Below are 19,943 nucleotides of genomic sequence, written 5' to 3' on the forward strand. Positions count from 1 at the left end.
TCACAAACACCCCTTTCCCCTCTCTGACCACAACCTCATTACCTTCCCCATCTCCTTGTCCTCAAACACCTACCCCTCCAAACGTCAAACCATCATCAGCCGAAACCTCTGCAACTTGAACCCTGCCCCTCTCCACTCTGCAGCTGACCATCTGTACGACAGTATCCTTCCCCTGTCCTGCCCTGCCCTGGGCACTACTGCTTATAACAACTTGCTGTCAGCCACTCTTGACTCCTTAGCACCCCTAACCACACGAAACATTAGACCCCGACTGCTTCAACCCTGGCAGAATGACCATACCAAAAACCTCAAGCGACGCAGTCGCACGCTGGAGCGCCTATGGCGCAAAACCAGATCCCAACAAGCATTCAACCGATATAAATCCACCTTCCTCACCTACACCTCCTCTCTCCATGCTGCCAAGGAAGCCTACTTTGTAACCCTCATCAATATCCTCTCCTCCAGTCCTCGCCGACTCTTCTCCACCTTCAACTCTCTGCTCTCTCCGCCCCCACCTCCACCCAGCACCTCACTCACCGCCCATGAGATTGCTAACCACTTCCAAAGCAAGATCGACGCAGTTCGCAGGGACATCACCACTGCTCAGACTACTGCCTCACCTAGCATCCCTCACACAAAAACCCCCTCAACACTCCTCTCCTTCGACCTCGCCACTGTCCAGACCTCTACCCCGCCCAACATTCCCCACACGCAAACCCCTCAACACTCCACTCCTTTGACCCTGCTAACCCTGAAGAGGTTACTAAGGTCTTCTCTGAAGCTCGCCTTACCACCTGCCCCCTTGACCCTGTCCCCACACAACTCCTACAATCACCCTCCTCCTCCATCCTACGCTCCCTCACATCTTTAATCTGTCCCTCTCTACTGGCACATTCCCCTCCCCTCTGAAGCACGCGCACATCACTCCCATACTTAAAAAGCCCTCCCTGGATACCACTGACCTAAACAACCTTAGACCCATTTCCCTGCTGCCATTCTCATCCAAACTCCTTGAACGCCTAGCCTATAATCGCCTAAGCTCCCACCTCACCGACAACAACCTCCTTGATCCCCTACAGTCTGGCTTCCATCCCCTACACTCCACCGAAACCGCCCTACTCAAACTCACTAACGACCTGCTAACCGCCAAAGCCAAAGGCCACTACTCAGTGCTATTACTCCTCGACCTCTCTGCGGCTTTCGACACAGTCGATCACCCCCTCCTCCTCAAAAATCTATACTCTTTTGGTCTCAGAGACTCCTCTCCTGACTCTCTTCATATCTATCACAATGCTCCTTCAGTGTTACCTATAATGCTGACACCTCCCCATCACTCCTCCTCTCTGTTGGGGTCCCCCAAGGTTCTGTCCTCGGGCCCCTTCTCTTCTCCATCTACACCTCCTCCCTTGGCCAACTGATACACTCCCACGGCTTCAACTACCATCTCTATGCCGATGACTAGAGATGAGCGAATCGAACTTGGCGAAGTGGAATTCGTTTCGAATATTAGAAAAATTAGCAGACTTCGGATGCGCGAATCGAAATTTTTCCAAAAATGGCGGCGACATGTGTGGCGACGGAGCGGGGATCTCTGGGAAAGCGCGCAGACAAGGCGCGCTGACCCATAATGCATTCATTCATGACATGTGATCGCATTAGCCAATCAGCAGCCAGCCAGCCAGCACTGTGTAATGGTGGAGCTATAAATTGCGGCCATCTTACAATTCTCCATTTGCCTCTGGTCATTCAAGAGAGACAGACCTCTCTGTATTAGGGACAGAGTTAGGGCCACAGATACTTTAGGGACACAGAACCGTTACTTAGGGACACAGAACCGTTACTTAGGGACACAGAACCGTTCCTTAGGGACACAGAACCGTTCCTTAGGGACACAGAACCGTTACTTAGGGACACACAATCGTTACTGAGGGACACAGAATTGTTACTGAGGGACACAGAATTGTTACTAAGGGACACAGAATTGTTACTGGGGGACACAGAATTGTTACTGAGGGACACAGAATTGTTACTCAGGGACAGACACAGAATTGTTACTCAGGGACAGACACAGAATTGTTACTCAGGGACAGACACAGAATTGTTACTCAGGGACACAGAATTGTTACTGAGGGACACAGAATTGTTACTCAGGGACAGACACAGAATTGTTACTGAGGGACACAGAATTGTTACTGAGGGGCACAGAATTGTTACTCAGGGACACAGAATTGTTACTCAGGGACAGACACAGAATTGTTACTGAGGGACACAGAATTGTTACTGAGGGACACAGAATTGTTACTCAGGGACACAGAATTGTTACTGAGGGACAGACACAGAATTGTTACTGAGGGACACAGAATTGTTACTGAGGGACACAGAATTGTTACTCAGGGACAGACACAGAATTGTTACTGAGGGACACAGAATTGTTACTGAGGGACACAGAATTGTTACTCAGGGACAGACACAGAATTGTTACTGAGGGACACAGAATTGTTACTGAGGGACACAGAATTGTTACTCAGGGACACAGAATTGTTACTCAGGGACAGACACACAATCGTTACTGAGGGACACAGAATTGTTACTGAGGGACACAGAATTGTTACTAAGGGACACAGAATTGTTACTGGGGGACACAGAATTGTTACTGAGGGACACAGAATTGTTACTCAGGGACACAGAATTGTTACTCAGGGACACAGAATTGTTACTCAGGGACAGACACAGAATTGTTACTGAGGGACACAGAATTGTTACTGAGGGACACAGAATTGTTACTGAGGGACAGACACAGAATTGTTACTGAGGGACACAGAATTGTTACTGAGGGACACAGAATTGTTACTGAGGGACACAGAATTGTTACTGAGGGACACAGAATTGTAACTCAGGGACACAGAATTGTTACTCAGGGACAGACACAGAATTGTTACTGAGGGACACAGAATTGTTACTGAGGGACACAGAATTGTTACTCAGGGACACAGAATTGTTACTCAGGGACACAGAATTGTTACTGAGGGACACAGAATTGTAACTCAGGGACACAGAATTGTTACTCAGGGACAGACACAGAATTGTTACTGAGGGACACAGAATTGTTACTGAGGGACACAGAATTGTTACTCAGGGACACAGAATTGTTACTCAGGGACACAGAATCGTTGAATTAAAGAGTATGTCAGACAACACGCAGAGGAGTGGCAGAGGAGGCAATGTTTTAGGAGCGAGCAGACGTGGCAGCAGAGGAAGGGGTCAAGGCAGCACTAGTCGCAGCCAGAGGCCAGTGCTCCCGGTGTCATCCAGCGGTCGTGTCTCCACCGACAACCCTGCCGTCATCGATTGGTTGGCTCGGTCGTCTTCCTCTTCCCAGTTCACCTCTGACACCTACAGCCAACGGTTTGTGGGTACGTCAGACACAACCGTTAGTTGGCATGGCCCGGGAGCAAGCCCACTGAAATCACGTGTCCTCTACCTGCCCCTGTCCTTTGGTGTTCCCTCACCAAGCGAAGTATCGCATGCTGTGGGCTCAGCCCCACTGTACAGTGAGGAAGAGCTAACAGAGGGCGGTCAGGAACGGGGGGAGACATCCGCCTCTTCAGCAGCCAGGCGAAGAAGTACTGGCGAGGAGAGTGGCTCGGTAGCCGGTCTAGAGACAGGTCTGTCTCCTGACCCACACGCAGCCGAGGGGGCTAGTAGTGAGGCGGAGACCCTAATTGATGATGATGAGGCTGATCGCACTTGGCAGCCTCGTCGTCATCAGGCTATTGCTTCCGCATCATCAGGAGAAGAGGGTGGCAGCTTGGCAGCGAGCAAAACAGTCGGTGGGTTGCCCAGGAGGCAGCAGGGTCGCAGCAGTGTCAGTGGAGGCAAACGGCCACGGAGTAGAGCACCAGCTCCACTGCTGGTGGGTTCCATTTTGTCAAAGGGTGCTGGCAGATTACGGGCCTCCCATTGCTGCTGCCAGGCCCGTAATCTGCCATGGGCCCCTGTACCGCCTCCTCATGCTGCTGCCAGGTCCAGAGTGTCTCATGGGTCCCTGTACGGCCTCCCATTGCTGCTGTCTCCATCGCCACACTCTGCCATGTGCCACTTTCAGGTCTCCTCACACTGCTGGTGCTGTCCATTTTGTCATAGGGTGCTGGCAGATTACGGGCCTCCCATTGCTGCTGTCTCCATCGCCACACTCTGCCATGTGCCACTTTCAGGTCTCCTCACACTGCTGGTGCTGTCCATTTTGTCATAGGGTGCTGGCAGATTACGGGCCTCCCATTGCTGCTGCCAGGCCCGTAATCTGCCATGGGCCCCTTTACCGCCTCCTCATGCTGCTGCCAGGTCCAGAGTGTGTCATGGGTCCCTGTACGGCCTCCCATTGCTGCTGTCTCCATCGCCACACTCTGCCATGTGCCACTTTCAGGTCTCCTCACACTGCTGGTGCTGTCGATTTTGTCATAGGGTGCTGGCAGATTACGGGCCTCCCATTGCTGCTGCCAGGCCCGTAATCTGCCATGGGCCCCTGTACCGCCTCCTCATGCTGCTGCCAGGTCCAGAGTGTCTCATGGGTCCCTGTACGGCCTCCCATTGCTGCTGTCTCCATCGCCACACTCTGCCATGTGCCACTTTCAGGTCTCCTCACACTGCTGGTGCTGTCCATTTTGTCATAGGGTGCTGGCAGATTACGGGCCTCCCATTGCTGCTGTCTCCATCGCCACACTCTGCCATGTGCCACTTTCAGGTCTCCTCACACTGCTGGTGCTGTCCATTTTGTCATAGGGTGCTGGCAGATTACGGGCCTCCCATTGCTGCTGCCAGGCCCGTAATCTGCCATGGGCCCCTGTACCGCCTCCTCATGCTGCTGCCAGGTCCAGAGTGTCTCATGGGTCCCTGTACGGCCTCCCATTGCTGCTGTCTCCATCGCCACACTCTGCCATGTGCCACTTTCAGGTCTCCTCACACTGCTGGTGCTGTCCATTTTGTCATAGGGTGCTGGCAGATTACGGGCCTCCCATTGCTGCTGCCAGGCCTGTAATCTGCCATGGGCCCCTGTACCGCCTCCTCATGCTGCTGCCAGGTCCAGAGTGTGTCATGGGTCCCTGTACGGCCTCCCATTGCTGCTGTCTCCATCGCCACACTCTGCCATGTGCCACTTTCAGGTCTCCTCACACTGCTGGTGGGTTCCATTTTGTCATAGGGTGCTGGCAGATTACGGGCCTCCCATTGCTGCTGCCAGGCCCGTAATCTGCCATGGGCCCCCGTACCGACTCCTCATGCTGCTGCCAGGCCCGTAATCTGTCATGGGCCCCTGTACCGCCTCCTCATGCTGCTGCCAGGTCCAGAGTGTCTCATGGGTCCCTGTACGGCCTCCCATTGCTGCTGTCTCCATCGCCACACTCTGCCATGTGCCACTTTCAGGTCTCCTCACACTGCTGGTGGGTTCCATTTTTGTCATAGGGTGCTGTATGGCCTCCCATTGCTGCTGCCTCCACCGCCACACTGTGGCTCCACACTCTGGTTTTGGCCCCGTGACTGCCCAAATGAGTGAAGTGTGCGGTGATTCTAAGATCGACGGCACTCATCTGCATGTCATACTGACTGACAGTATTATTTCTCTTCCCCAGCAGACTCCAAGGGCATTTAAATTAAAGGTACAGTGTTCTGCACTAATATAAAGGCTCTCTGAAGCCTAGAAACACCCTTTTATAAGTTAAATTCGCAGCGAATATATTCGCCTCGAATCGAATTTATTCCTCAAATTCGCCGAATCAGCCGAATCGAATTTTTGAATACTTCGCTCATCTCTACCGATGACACTCAAATCTATCTCTCCACCCCTTGCCTCTGCCCTTCAGTCTCCAGCCAAATCACTAGTCTACTGAACGACATATCAGATTGGATGTCGCTCCACTTCCTTAAACTGAACCTCTCCAAAACCGAGCTCCTAGTTTTCCCCCCAACCCGTGCACCCCCCCCACTGACTTCTCCATCACGTCCAACAACGCCACCATCAGGCCCACCCCACAAGCCAGAGTACTTGGTGTCATTCTAGACTCCAATCTGTCCTTCCAGCCCCAAGTCCAATCGCTAACAAACTCGTGCAGACTCCACCTCCGCAACATCTCCAAAATCCGCACGTTCCTAACCCCAGAAACCACTAAACAGCTCATCCACTCCCTCATCATATCACGACTCGACTACTGCAACTCCCTCCTCACTGGCCTGCCTCACCACAGGTTATTCCCGCTTCAGTCGATCCGGAATACGGCAGCCAGGCTCATCCACCTTACCAACCGCTCCGTTTCTGCCACCCCCCCCCCCTCTGCCAATCCCTCCACTGGCTTCCGATTGCCCAACTAGTCAAATTCAAAATGCTAACACTGACGTACAAAGCTGTCCATAATACTGCGCCAAACTACATCACTGACCTAATATCCAAATACTGAAGGAGCGTTGTGATAGGAAGGTCGAGAGCCAGGAGAGAGTGGAGTCTCTGAGGCCAAAGGAGTGTAGTTTTTTGAGGAGGAGGGGGTGGTCGACTTTCGAAATCCGGAGAGGTCGAGGAGTAGGAGCACTGAGTAGTGGCCATTAGCTTTGTTCGGGTCAGTGGGGTCCAGGGAGGGCTTTTTAAGTATAGGAGTGATGTGTGTGTGCTTTAGAGGGGGGGGAATGTGCCAGAAGAGAGGGAGAGATTAAAGATGTGGGTGAGGGAGTGTAGGATTGAGGAGGAGGGAGATCGTAGGAGTTGTGAGGGGACAGGGTCCAGGGGGCAGGTGATGAAGCGGGCTTCAGAGAAGACCTTGGAGACTTCCTCAGTGATAGTAAGTTCAAAGGAGTGGAGTGTTGAGGGGGCTTCAGTGTGAGGGATGTTAGGTGGGGTGGAGGTCTGAACAGTGGTGAGGGAGAGGGGTGATGAGGGGGTGTGAGTGGAGGTAGGTGGGGAGGAAGTTTGAGCAGCGGCGATGTCCCTGCAAATTGTGTCAATCTTGTTTTTGAAGTGATTGGCAATCTCAAGGGCGGTGAGTGAGGTGCTGGGTGGAGGTGGGGCGGAGAGAGTAGGGAGTTGAAAGTAGAGAAGAGTCGGCGAGGATTGGAGAAGGTATTGATGAGGGTCAGGAAGTAGGCTTGTTTGGCAGTGTGGAGGGAGGAGGTGTAGGTGTGGAAGGAAGATTTATAGCGGGTGAAGGCTTGTTGGGATCTGGTTTTGTGCCATAGTCGCTCCAGGGCACGACTGCATCATTTGAGAGTTTTGGTATGATCAGTCTGCCAGGGCTGGAGTGGTCGGGGTCTGATGCTTCATGTGGTTAAAGGCGCTAGCAAGTCAAGAGCGGTTGACAGTGAGTTGTTATAGGCAGTCGTGGCCAGGTTGGGGCAGGACAGGGGAAGCATGCTGTCGTAAAGTTGATGAGCTGCAGAGTGGAGGGGGGCAGGGTTCAGGTTGTGGAGGTTTTGACTGGTAATAGTTTGACCTTTTGGAGGAGTAGGTCTTTTAGGACGAGTAGACGGAGAAGGTGATGAGGTTGTGGTCAGAGAGAGGGAAGGGGGTGTTTATGAGGTTGTGGGGAGGGCAGAGATGGGAGAAGACAAGGTCCAGGATGTTCCCATCGGAGTGGATGGTGGATTGTATGCACCCAGGTACCCATGTAAAAGATGTCCCATTTGCATACACAGTAATATGCCTAAAAATAAAATGGATTCTTTTACATCTACTACAACTGGAAAGACTTTTGATATCACATTTCATAACCTGTAATACCAGATATGCTGTATATCTCCTCGAATGTTCGTGTCGGAAACAATATATCGGCCGTACAACCAGAAGGCTACGTGACAGGTTTTGTGAACACTGCTAGAACATTAAGATGGATTTCAGAGCATTCATTGTTAAGGAGGAGCCTAGCCACGCTGTGACGTCACGCTGCCGGATCACGGGGGGTCCGGCGGCCATCTTTCTTTCTCACTCATCAGTGCATTAAACAGCTTCCTAAGCTATTTTCTTCTTACCTGGATACTCTGCAGTTTTACTGTTTTGGAAACTCTGTATTATTACACATTTGTGTACCTATTATATTATTATTTTGGATAACTTCCCAATAAAATTTCAAACATACTACGCTAGGAGTTCCCATATCTTTTGCTCCACCATGAGCACTTAAACCCCCCAGGACCCCAGGTGTGCTTCTCCAGCCCAGAGGAGGGATCCTTTTTGTGACCAGACCCTTATACCGCACACCCCTTGAGGGACCTCTGACATCCTAAGCGCCCAGACCGACAGAGGATGTGATTTCTACACCAGGCTGCACCTCTTTAGATGGGAGAACCTCTGGCTGATTGATATGATTAATTCACACTAAGATTGCGCTTTTGGTGAGTTGGCAATCTTACCATTTTACCGCACACCACTGGATTATTATTGCCCACACTGGGGCCACACAGATTTATTGCAGAACTGTTCAATTATTTATTTATTTCAGGTACTTATATAGTGCTGTCAATATATGCAGCACTTTACACATATATTGTACATTCACATCAGTCCCTAACCCTCAAGGGGCGTACAATCTAAGGTCCCTAACTTACATTAATACATACATATACTAGGGACAATTTGGACAGGAATCAATTAACCTACCAGCATGTCTTTGGAGTGTGGGAGGAAACCGGAGTACCCAGAGGAAACCCACGCAGGCACAGGGAGAACATGCAAACTCCATGCAGGAGGTGCCATTGAACCCATGACCCATTTACTGCAAGGCAGACGTGCTAACCATTAAGCCACTGTGCCGACACCTACTATTGGGAATCTTTTGCTCTACACCTTATATCAGACGGGTATTATACTAATCACCCCAGGTTGCGGCTCTCTAACACACCCGTGCAGGCACAGTGCAACCAAATAGCATGCTGGAAGGACACGCGGTACACACAGGATACTAGGAACCAAGGTCACCTACTGCAGCAACCTAGGAAGGGGCTCCGGGGGAGAGGATGCAGGGAACACGTGTAAAGTGCAGGAGAGGGAGGGATGCTGAGCAATGGTGCAGAGAGAGAGACTCAGCAAGATGGAAAGGGCTGCAGGCAAACAACAGGAAACAATGCTGAGAAGGACACACACAGCAACAGGAAATGAGGGGATCCACGGACAGAAACCAAAGGGAATATAACTGCACAGCCAGAGGGAAAACACAGAGAACAAAGACAGGATCAAACAGCACACAGAATATGGGAATACTCAAGCAGCAGTGACCACCACAGGAACCAGAGGGGTGCGGCTTCCACATGAAGACACGTTGCTGGAACACTAACACACAGGTACAAAGACTTGATAATACCTAGGTTCAGGGGGGATAGGCAGGAACCCGAGCAACACGGACAGGAGGCAAAACCCGGTGCTGGATCAATGTGAAGGGAAGTGTGACAAGTATGGGTGGAGGAATGGATTTAGTGTTCATGACCCACCTGTGCTGATCTCTGTAGGAGTGTCCTCCTCTATAAATGTCCCCGTTATTCCATCCTCCTCCATAGACTGCTGATCATCCCTCACATACGCCTCTTCTTCTTCTGCTTTCACCTCAACTTTTATATCTATCAGATCTTCACCCTAAACCAAGAAAATTATAGAAGAGGTTCTCTGTAAAATATAACCTCACATAAAAAATCCATATATTGTCCCAAGTCCATGCTCTCCGCCCCACCAACCTTGTAATGGTGAGGGATGGTGTGACCTTCCTGTGTGGAATCCCGGGAATACAGAGGACGGGGACATCTCTCTGGTGGGTTCCTGGTATTAGGTGGCTCCATCATATCCTTGTGTCCTTCTGAAAACTCCTCCATCACTCCATACTCCTCATCCTCCTCTTTATACTCTTCTTTAACATCAATATTCTCATCCCCGAGGATTCCACTCTGAAAGATATAATAAAACATTCATTGTAACAAACATGCTGTGTATAAATCACAACTACCAATAATTGTCATCATCTACCTGATGATGGTGAGGGATGGTGTGACCTTCCTGTGTGGAATCCCGGGAATACAGAGGACGGGGACATCTCTCTGGTGGGTTCCTGTAGCTGGATGACTCCACCATGGTGTCCTGGTACAGATCTTTGTGTTCTTTTAGAAGCTCTGACTTCTCCATCCCCCCATCCTCATCCTCCTCCTCTTTTATCTCTTCTTTAACCTCAACTTTAGGATCTCTCAGGTTTCCACTCTGAATATATAATAAAAATGCCATCAATGGTAACAATGCAGATAATGTACAGATCATAATGATACTATCAGTGATTGTTCCTCATCTACCTGATGATGGTGAGGGATGGTGTGACCTTCCTGTGTGGAATCCCGGGAATACAGAGGACGGGGACATCTCTCTGGTGGGTTCCCATGACTGGATCCATCTGTAGGAAACACACACACTGACTGAATCCATTGTTTCTATGTGTTTATCAGATGATGGGGGATCTAGGTGGATCCTCCGTACTGCTCTCTCCTTTACAATAAAGTCTCCTCTTACCCGGTGATGTGAGGGGCGGCTGATTGTCCATCATGACGTCCTTGTAGAGATCCTTGTGTCCTTCTAAATACTCCCACTCCTCCATGGAGAAATAGACAGTGACACCCTGACACCTTATAGGAACCTGACACACACAATGATACAGTCACCATCCAGACACATCCCTTGTCTGTTACTGGAGAATGTCCCAGAATTCCCGGCACCGCTCACCTCTCCTGTCAGCAGCTCAGTGATCTCTCTGGTGACTTCTAGAATCTTCTTCTTCTTTCTCTCTTCTATCAGGGAGGGAGGTGGAGGCAATGTGATGTCATATGATCTCCAGACTTCACAGGAGGAAAACTCTACATCTGAACACAAATAGTCACATCAAATGATATTCCCAGAATCCTCCTCACCTCTCCATTCAGGTCTCCATTTTATTAAAGCCCCACTTCAGGCTGAGGTACAATTTCCCCCCACAGGACCCCCACACTACGCAGGGTATAAGGAATTATGACATCATTACACACAACACAGGATCTACAGTTCTGTTTTGCTTATGAGGATGCCAAGGGTCTCCCACATCCTAAGACCATAGAATAAAAAGAAAGGAGCCAAATGGAAGGACATTGGGAGGAGGAGCTGTGAGGTCAGTGTGATGTCATAGGATTCTCTGACTCCGGATGGAGGGACATTGGGAGGAGGAGCTGTGAGGTCAGTGTGATGTCATAGGATTCTCTGATTCTGGATGGAGGGACATTGGGAGGAGGAGCTGTGAGGTCAGTGTGATGTCATAGGATTCTCCATTCCCCACCACTTATAAAAGTGGTATAATCCATTAGTATAGACTGATGAGAGGAGAAGGTGACACCTCTCCACAATGAGGAGAATGTTCCGGCCCTGGAAGTGGGGGAATGTTCTGCCCCTGAAGGGGTTAATCTGGGTTCCCACACTATATATGTGTGTATCATCATCTGCTGGAGATAAAAGACGTCACAGTGACTATGGAGGATGGACATGACTATGGAGGAAGAGGACGGACATGACTATGGAGAAAGAGGACGGACATGACTATGGAGGAAGAGGACGGACATGATGAGGGTTACTGGGTGTAAATAGGAAATAACATCTTATTACCTCCTCTGCTGCCACTTCCAGCAACGTCTCCTCTCTGCTTCCTCCCAATTCAGCTCTCACCCGGAACTTCCTGTCTGTACCTGACATCACTTCCTGTCTTCCAGAGAGACTTCCTGTGTGGGTAGAAGTGAGATCCCCACCTTGTGGAGCTCAGAGGAACTGCAGCCCCGAGAAGCTTCTGGTAGTGTGGCCCCGGCCTTGTGCTGGGTGTGTATGGACTGTAGATCCTTGTGTAGGGGAGGAAATGACTCCTATCTGTGACTGCTGTAACCTGCTGACTGGCATCTCCTGTGAAATCTGACACTTGCACTGGATACACACAAGGCAGTCAGGGATTTCAGCCCCTCCCTTCTCCTCTCAGACTGTAATACAGAGAGAGCCAATCAGAAGAGCGATTTAAGGAGTCAATGACAGGGACTTTCTCAAGCAGGAGGTGCAGCTGCAAAGCATTGTGGGATATACAGTCCTGAACAGAAATGGCCTGATAGGCTGATATGAGGGATGGAACTACAGAGACCAGCATGCTTAGTGAGAGCAGAGTGAAGGACTCCATCTTGTTTTTCCTGAGGGGAGGCAGTCTGCATGTGGCAGGAGACAGTCTGGACCTGGCAGAGAAGTGCTCAGGGTCAGTTCACTCCATGTTTAGGTATCTGCATCAGTCAGGGAACATCCAACCTGAGAGATGTGGCCTACAGTACAGTGCCTACACCGACAGTGTGAAGGGCTCATCGTGAGGTGACCACAGGAGCCGGTCATTTCCAGGACCATGGTTTGGGCCTTAGTCCCAGGATCTGGTGAGAGGGATTTTGCCCCCCTGGCAGATGACAGGAACACGGCACACAGAGACATGACACTTCTCCCATACTCACCAGGCACTGGGTTGTGTAGATGGTCCTGCTATACAGACACAGTGTTTGCTTTGCTATACAAATCCTGCCACGGGATTACAATGATACTTTACCATAGGAGTGTAAGTGCACCAATGAAAGTGTCTCGCTGAAGACCCCAACATTCATCCTGTTACCAAGAGACTGAAGTTACTGGTGCCATACGGGCACGCGCATGCGTATTCAGGCCTCTATATTGCATGGTGTGGGAGGGAATAGCTCTACCTTGGAAAGTAGCTATGAAGCATCAGTTGGGCGCAGTGTTTGCCTATTGGGCTTGTGGTGTCGGGGGTTAGAAGGGAGAAGTCTGACACCACAGAGAGTCATCCTTCTGCTCTCCTCCTGCTTGGACATCATAGAGCTGAGTTTATGTAAAGGGGTTTAGACCCACTTTGAGGGCGCCATGTAAGTGTTTCCTCTGCTCTTGGGGTTATTCATGGTTGGAATCCCCTGAAAGCAGCCTGAGTGTAAAAGTGAGTTATATTGCTTCCGGTCTCAGGATTTGCTGTTCTCTGGATTCACCGAACGTATACCTGTTGTTCATGTTTATTACTTCCCATAGAGGTCTTACAGTAAAGCTGATCTCTGTGTTTATTATACCGTGTGTGCTTTTCATTGGTCCTTGTACTTCACTATTGTCAGGGGTGTCAGTTGGGGCTGAGACAGTTCTTGGGGTTGGGAGGCAGAGTGCTGGAGTGAACAAACTTACCCCCTTTGGGGGGATCGCTACACTGATAGAGGGGTCACCTCCACTCCCACCAAGGAGGACAGAAATATATGACTGCCTAGTCCAGCCTTCCTCAGTCAGGGTTCCTCCAAAGGGTTCTCGGGGTTCCTTCAGCAATGAACAATTCCTGTGTGAATCTGTCAGATTACAAGTCCCCATTATCTGGGTAAGGGGGTGTCAATCATCGCACGTCCCTGACATTTACAAATCTAGAGAAGAGTTTTAAATTGCCAACAAATTACATTTCCCTCCCAGATTCCTTTTTACACTCAGCCGATGCGGGGCCGCTGCATTTTTCAAAGTCCTGCTTGTCAAATTTTTAGTGCAGGTTTGGTGTGGTAAAAAAAAAGCCACACAAAAAATGCACCTCCCCATTGAAATCAATGGAAAACATGGCAAACCACATCAAAAATGCACCTGCCTTGTGTTTTTGCTGCAGTTTGTGAGTCACATGCATTGCCTGCACTTGTTGGGGTCAAAGAACAGCCTCATTCACTTCAATGGGTCACATTCAGCAGGAGATACACCCATCAAAAGTGACATCTTGGGGATAATTCCTGCTGTGACTGCGAAGACAACCATCACTACTGGGATATGTGTAGATGCTGCCCACTGCCTCTGCAGATATAGGGGGCAGTAAAAGTTCAGCTCAACTGTGAGGTCTAACAATATAAAGGAAAACTCTGCTTCAAAACTAAATAGGTGTGGGGTTCCCCTTTAATATCCATACCAGACCCTCATCCAGCATTAGGAGAAGTATGAAGATGAAGGGGAACTCCACTTAAAAATGAACTAATGATAACAAGGTGTTATCTTATTGACAAATGGTGGGTCCCCCATATACCCCAGTAATGGTTGGCTCCCCTGAACTCCATTGTAATGGGGGGTTCCCCCACACACCCCAGCAATGGTGCCCCCCCCGCGCACACACCCTGTTAATGGTGAGCCCTCCCGCACACACCCAGGTTATGGTGGATTCCTCTATACACATAAGTAATGGTAGGTACCCCTGCATAGCCCAGCAATGGGGGTTTTCCCCACAAACCCTGGTAAAGGTAGGTCCCCCCTTACACCTATGCCATGGGCCCATTAGCACACCTAGGATTGACACGGGGTGATGCCAGTTAGAGGGGTGGGAGATTAGTGAACATTCTCTCCTGGATCCCCCCTTCCTTCATTGAACATTTACTCCTGGATTTCCACTTCCCATGGTGAACATTCACTCTTGGATCCCCCTTCCTTCAGTGAACATTGACTGGTGGATATCAGAGGATGGGGAGACGTCAGAGGTCCATCAGCTTCATCAGATGACAGGGGAGTCATCAGAGGTCCATCAGATTCATCAGATGACAGGAGAGACATCAGAAGTCCATCAGCTTCATCTGAGAATGGGGAGACATCAAAATGTCCATCAGCTTCATTGTAGAACAAGGGAGACATCAGAGGTCCATCAGCTTCATCAGATGACAGGAGAGACATTATAGGTCAATCAGCTTCATCTGAGAACAGGGGAGATATCAAAATGTCCATCAGCTTCATTGTAGAACAAGGGAGACATCAGAGGTCCATCAGCTTTATCAGAGGACAGGGGAGTCATCAGAGGTCCATCAGCTTTATCAGAGGACAGGGGAGTCATCAGAGGTCTATCAGCTTCATCAGAGGACAGGGGAGTCATCAGAGGTCCATCAGCTTTATCAGAGGACAGGGGAGTCATCAGAGGTCCATCAGCTTTATCAGAGGACAGGGGAGTCATCAGAGGTCCATCAGCTTCATCAGAGGACAGGGGAGACATCAGAGGTCCATCAGCTTTATCAGAGGACAGGGGAGTCATCAGAGGTCCATCAGCTTCATCAGAGGACAGGGGAGTCATCAGAGGTCCATCAGCTCTATCAGAGGACAGGGGAGACATCAGAGGTCCATCAGCTTTATCAGAGGACAGGGGAGTTATCAGAGGTCCATCAGCTTCATCAGAGGATAGGCAAACATCAGAGGTCCATCAGCCTCATTGGAGATGGGAGACATCAGAGGTCCATTAGCTTCATCAGAGGACAGAGGAGAAATCAAAGGTCTATCAGCTTCATCAGAGGACAGGGGAGACATCAGAGGTCCATCAGCCTCATTGGAGACAGGGGAGACATCAGAGGTCCATTAGCTTTATCAGAGGACAGAGGAGAAATCAGAGGTCTATCAGCTTCATCAGAGGACAGGGGAGACATCAGAGGTCCATCAGCTTCATCGTAGGACAAGGGAGACATCAGAGTTCCATCAGCTTTATTGGAGGACAGGGGAGTCATCAGAGGTCCATCAACTTCATCAGAGGACTGGGGAGACATCAGAGGTCCATCAGCTTCATCGTAGGACAAGGAAGACATCTGAGGTCCATCAGCTTTATTGGATGACAGAGGAGTCATCAGAGGTTGTCACGGATCCCACCCACATGCACACGCCCACAGTGACTAGCTAACAGAGGCGTGCATGTCTGGCCATGACTTGGTGTAAAGAGGGAATGAGGGGGACTTATTTTGTCACAGCCCGCACTACCTCTCCTCTCATATTAGGACCCATGCAGTTTATGTTGTCTATATGGAGGAGGTGTAGGGTTAGATTCATCCTAGGCTCTAAGTGTTCCCCCTTGACCAACATCATTTTTAATCCAAGTCTCCCAGATAGTCTGGCCATTGGTCGAGTCCCTCCTTGGGCTGAGGTTAATCTATTCCAATTGCAACATTTGGTCAATCCCATAATTCACAACCTTAAATCCTTCCCTGACATTCAAAAAGCTGCTCGCATTCCACCCCATCAGTATTTTATCTACAGATACAACACATTTTTGCCTCCAAAGCCTCTTCTCTGACTCTTGAACAACCTACCCCTTTAGATCATATCTGCATCCAAGGCCCACACCACCGGGACATCATTTCCGCTACGTATGCATTGCTTGTAGATGCCCTTTTTCTATTGGTTCTCCCCTTTATATGTGTAAATGGTCCCGTTTCCTTCAATGTGATATTGGGTTGGATCAATGGAGTAGGATTTGGGAGGCCTCTTCTAAATCTTCTGTGTGTGTAATGTATACAGAAAATCCTTCTAAGACCCCCATGTTTTGGTATCGGACCCCTGAGGTTCTCCATGATCGTAACCCGAATGTTTCTTCTGTTTGCTGGTGTTGTGGGACGGAAACTGACACTCTTTTCCACATTTTTTGGGATTGCCGGTCCATTGCGCCCTTTTGGAGGCGGGCCTTACCCCATTGTGGTTACTTTTCCTGGCTCCTGTCCCTTTTGAGCCCATTTACTTTCTGTTGGGTCTACCTTTTCGGGTCTCTCTAAATGTGCGAGGAAACTTTCCACCTCCATTCTGAGGGCAGCCAGGAGAACCATTCCCATGCATTGGCTGTCTTCTATGTCCCCCATGTTACCGGCACTGATGAAGGTCAGAGCAGAAATGAGACAGTTGGAGTACCTACCTGCTTTACACCCTGCTACTGTCCCTGCGCTGGAGGCAGTTCAGGACCCACGGGACACCTATGACACCGATCTGTCTGCTCCGATCGTTTGTGATTGATGGCCATGTCACTGTTTTGTATTGACATTGTATGTTCTTATGTACCTCTCATCGATGAGCTGCTTTATCAGCCTTCTCTCCCTCTCTGCTTTTATTTTACATTTACCTTTGTGACTGCTTGTTGTAATGTGTGACATAGAGATGGAAATGGGAGCTAATAGGCTGCAGGAAATCTGCTGAGACATAGAGAGGGAAATGGGTGCTAATAGGCTGCAGGAGATCTGCCGAGACATAGAGAGGGAAATGGGAGCTAATAGGCTGCAGGAGATCCGCTGAGACATAGAGAGGGAAATGGGTGCTAATAGGCTGCAGGAGATCCGCTGAGACATAGAGAGGGAAATGGGTGCTAATAGGCTGCAGGAGATCCGCTGAGACATAGAGAGGGAAATGGGTGCTAATAGGCTGCAGGAGATCCGCTGAGACATAGAGAGGGAAATGGGTGCTAATAGGCTGCAGGAGATCCGCTGAGACATAGAGAGGGAAATGGGAGCTAATAGACTGCAGGAGATCCGCCGAGACATAGAGAGGGAAATGGGAGCTAATAGGCTGCAGGAGATCTGCTAAGACATAGAAAGGGAAATGGGTGCTAATAGGCTGCAGGAGATCCGCTGAGACAGAGAAAGGGAAATGGGAGCTAATAGGCTGCAGGAGATCTGCTGAGACATAGAGAGGGAAATGGGAGCTAATAGGCTGCAGGAGATCTTCCGAGACATAGAAAGGGAAATGGGTGCTAATAGGCTGCAGGAGATCTGCTGAGACATAGAGAGGGAAATGGGTGCTAATAGGCTGCAGGAGATCTGCCGAGACATAGAGAGGGAAATGGGTGCTAATAGGCTGCAGGAGATCTGCTGAGACATAGAGAGGGAAATGGGTGCTAATAGGCTGCAGGAGATCCGCTGAGACATAGAGAGGGAAATGGGTGCTAATAGGCTGCAGGAGATCTACTGAGACATAGAGAGGGAAATGGGTGCTAATAGGCTGCAGGAGATCCGCTGAGACATAGAGAGGGAAATGGGTGCTAATAGACTGCAGGAGATCCGCCGAGACATAGAGAGGGAAATGGGAGCTAATAGGCTGCAGGAGATTTTCCGAGACATAGAAAGGCAAATGGGTGCTAATAGGCTGCAGGAGATCTGCTGAGACATAGAGAGGGAAATGGGTGCTAATAGGCTGCAGGAGATCTGCTGAGACATAGAGATGGAAATGGGAGCTAATAGGCTGCAGGAGATCTGCTGAGACATAGAGAGGGAAATGGGTGCTAATAGGCTGCAGGAGATCCGCTGAGACATAGAGAGGGAAATGGGAGCTAATAGGCTGCAGGAGATCCGCTGAGACATAGAGATGGAAATGGGTGCTAATAGGCTGCAGGAGATCTGCTGAGACATAGAGAGGGAAATGGGTGCTAATAGGCTGCAGGAGATCTGCCGAGACATAGAGATGGAAATGGGTGCTAATAGGCTGCAGGAGATCTGCCGAGACATAGAGAGGGAAATGGGTGCTAATAGGCTGCAGAAGATCTGCCGAGACATAGAGAGGGAAATGGGTGCTAATAGGCTGCAGATCTGCTGAGACATAGAGAGGGAAATGGGTGCTAATAGGCTGCAGGAGATCCGCCGAGACATAGAAAGGGAAATGGGTGCTAATAGGCTGCGGGAGATCTGCTGAGACATAAATAGGGAAATGGGTGCTAATAGGCTGCAGGAGATCCGCTGAGACATAGAGAGGGAAATGGGTGCTAATAGGCTGCGGGAGATCCGCTGAGACGTAGAAAGGGAAATGGGTGCTAATAGGCTGCAGGAGATCCGCTGAGACATAGAGAGGGAAATGGGTGCTAATAGGCTGCAGGAGATCTGCAGAGACAATGAAATGTGTATGAAATGGGTGCTAATAGGCTGCAGGAGATCTGCTGAGACATAGAGAGGGAAATGGGTGCTAATAGGCTGCAGGAGATCTGCTGAGACAATGAAATGTGTATGAAATGGATGGATGTGCAGACACTCCCAGAAGATGATGTCATTATGAGTGGATTGATATATATTTTTGCATTGTCCCCCCCAGAAGGATCAGGTTTGGCGGGATCGCTCTCATTAGCTATACATTTGTATTTTGTGTTCTGTGTTTGTAAGACTTTTCTATATGTAATAAGAGATGTTTGTTGAACAGTTGGTTACATAAGAGTTACATTTATTTCTTCTTCCTTTATTCAGTAATGTTTCATCTCCCGTAGTATCCCTGTAAGGTACATATTATACAGGAAGGGGGATTATGGGATGGATCTCGGGGCTGCAGTTCCTCTGAACTCCACAAGGTGATGATCTCACCTATACTCACACAGGAAGTCTCTATGGAATGCAGACAGGAAGTGATGTCAGGGACAGACAGGAAGTGATGTCAGGCACAGACAGGAAGTGATGTCAGGTACAGACAGGAAGTGATGTCAGGTACAGACAGGAAGTTCCAGATGAGAGGTGAGGCGGGAAGAAGTAAAGAGGAGACGGTGGTGGAAGTGGCAGCAGAGGAGGTAATAAGATGTTATTTCCTATTTACAACAAATGTATATAAATCTGAGGCTCTTTTAGGAATGTTGGGGGTTTAAGCAATGAAAGGGGCTTTATAGCAACTTAAATGTGTAATATGTGTAACATTGTTCTGCTTATCTCCTCCTCCCCTCCCCCGCCTGTCTCCAGCACCGCACCCGGGGACTAGCAGGGAGGGGAGAGACCTTGCAGTGTAATGAGAACCGATTGGCTGCTCCTCAGGAAAGGGGAGTGTCCGGCTTATTTTTCTCCCTTTCACTCCCAGAGCCGTTTTGGCATTTTTGCACATTAAAAAAATCATTTTATCCTGAAGATGACACAAAACCCCCAAAATATCGATTTTCTGAAAGTAGAGACTTTAGAGAATAAAATAGCGGCAGTTCTAATTTTTATGTCACAAAATATCACAAAGTCTAGGAAATGCCAAATTTCAGTAATAAATTATTATTATTACATGGAGTTTATATAGCGCCAAAGGGTTTGCTCAGCGCTGTACAATAGAGGGGGGACAATACATGAAACATTACAGCAACTACAAACAGCACACGAGGGGTTAGAGGGCCCTACTCTTCCGAGCTTACAATCTAGGAGGGAGG

At 49.4% G+C, this 19,943-nt stretch overlaps 1 protein-coding gene across 1 annotated transcript in view; it reads right to left on the reverse strand.

Annotated features, from left to right (window-relative positions):
• LOC149434140 (uncharacterized) overlaps positions 1–19,943 on the reverse strand; it is a gene marked incomplete at its 3' end in the record, with an annotated part of 102,887 nt that overhangs the window by 24,675 nt on the left and 58,269 nt on the right. The window contains exon 2 of the mRNA XM_089664056.1: positions 10,517–10,640. Coding sequence (XP_089520182.1) covers positions 10,517–10,640 — 124 coding nt within the window. The remainder of the gene's footprint in view (positions 1–10,516; positions 10,641–19,943) is intronic.

Source organism: Staurois parvus, unplaced genomic scaffold, assembly GCF_062004578.1.
Source record: "Staurois parvus isolate SC_StPar_1 unplaced genomic scaffold, SC_StPar_1.0 ptg001821l, whole genome shotgun sequence".
NCBI lineage: Eukaryota > Metazoa > Chordata > Amphibia > Anura > Ranidae > Staurois > Staurois parvus.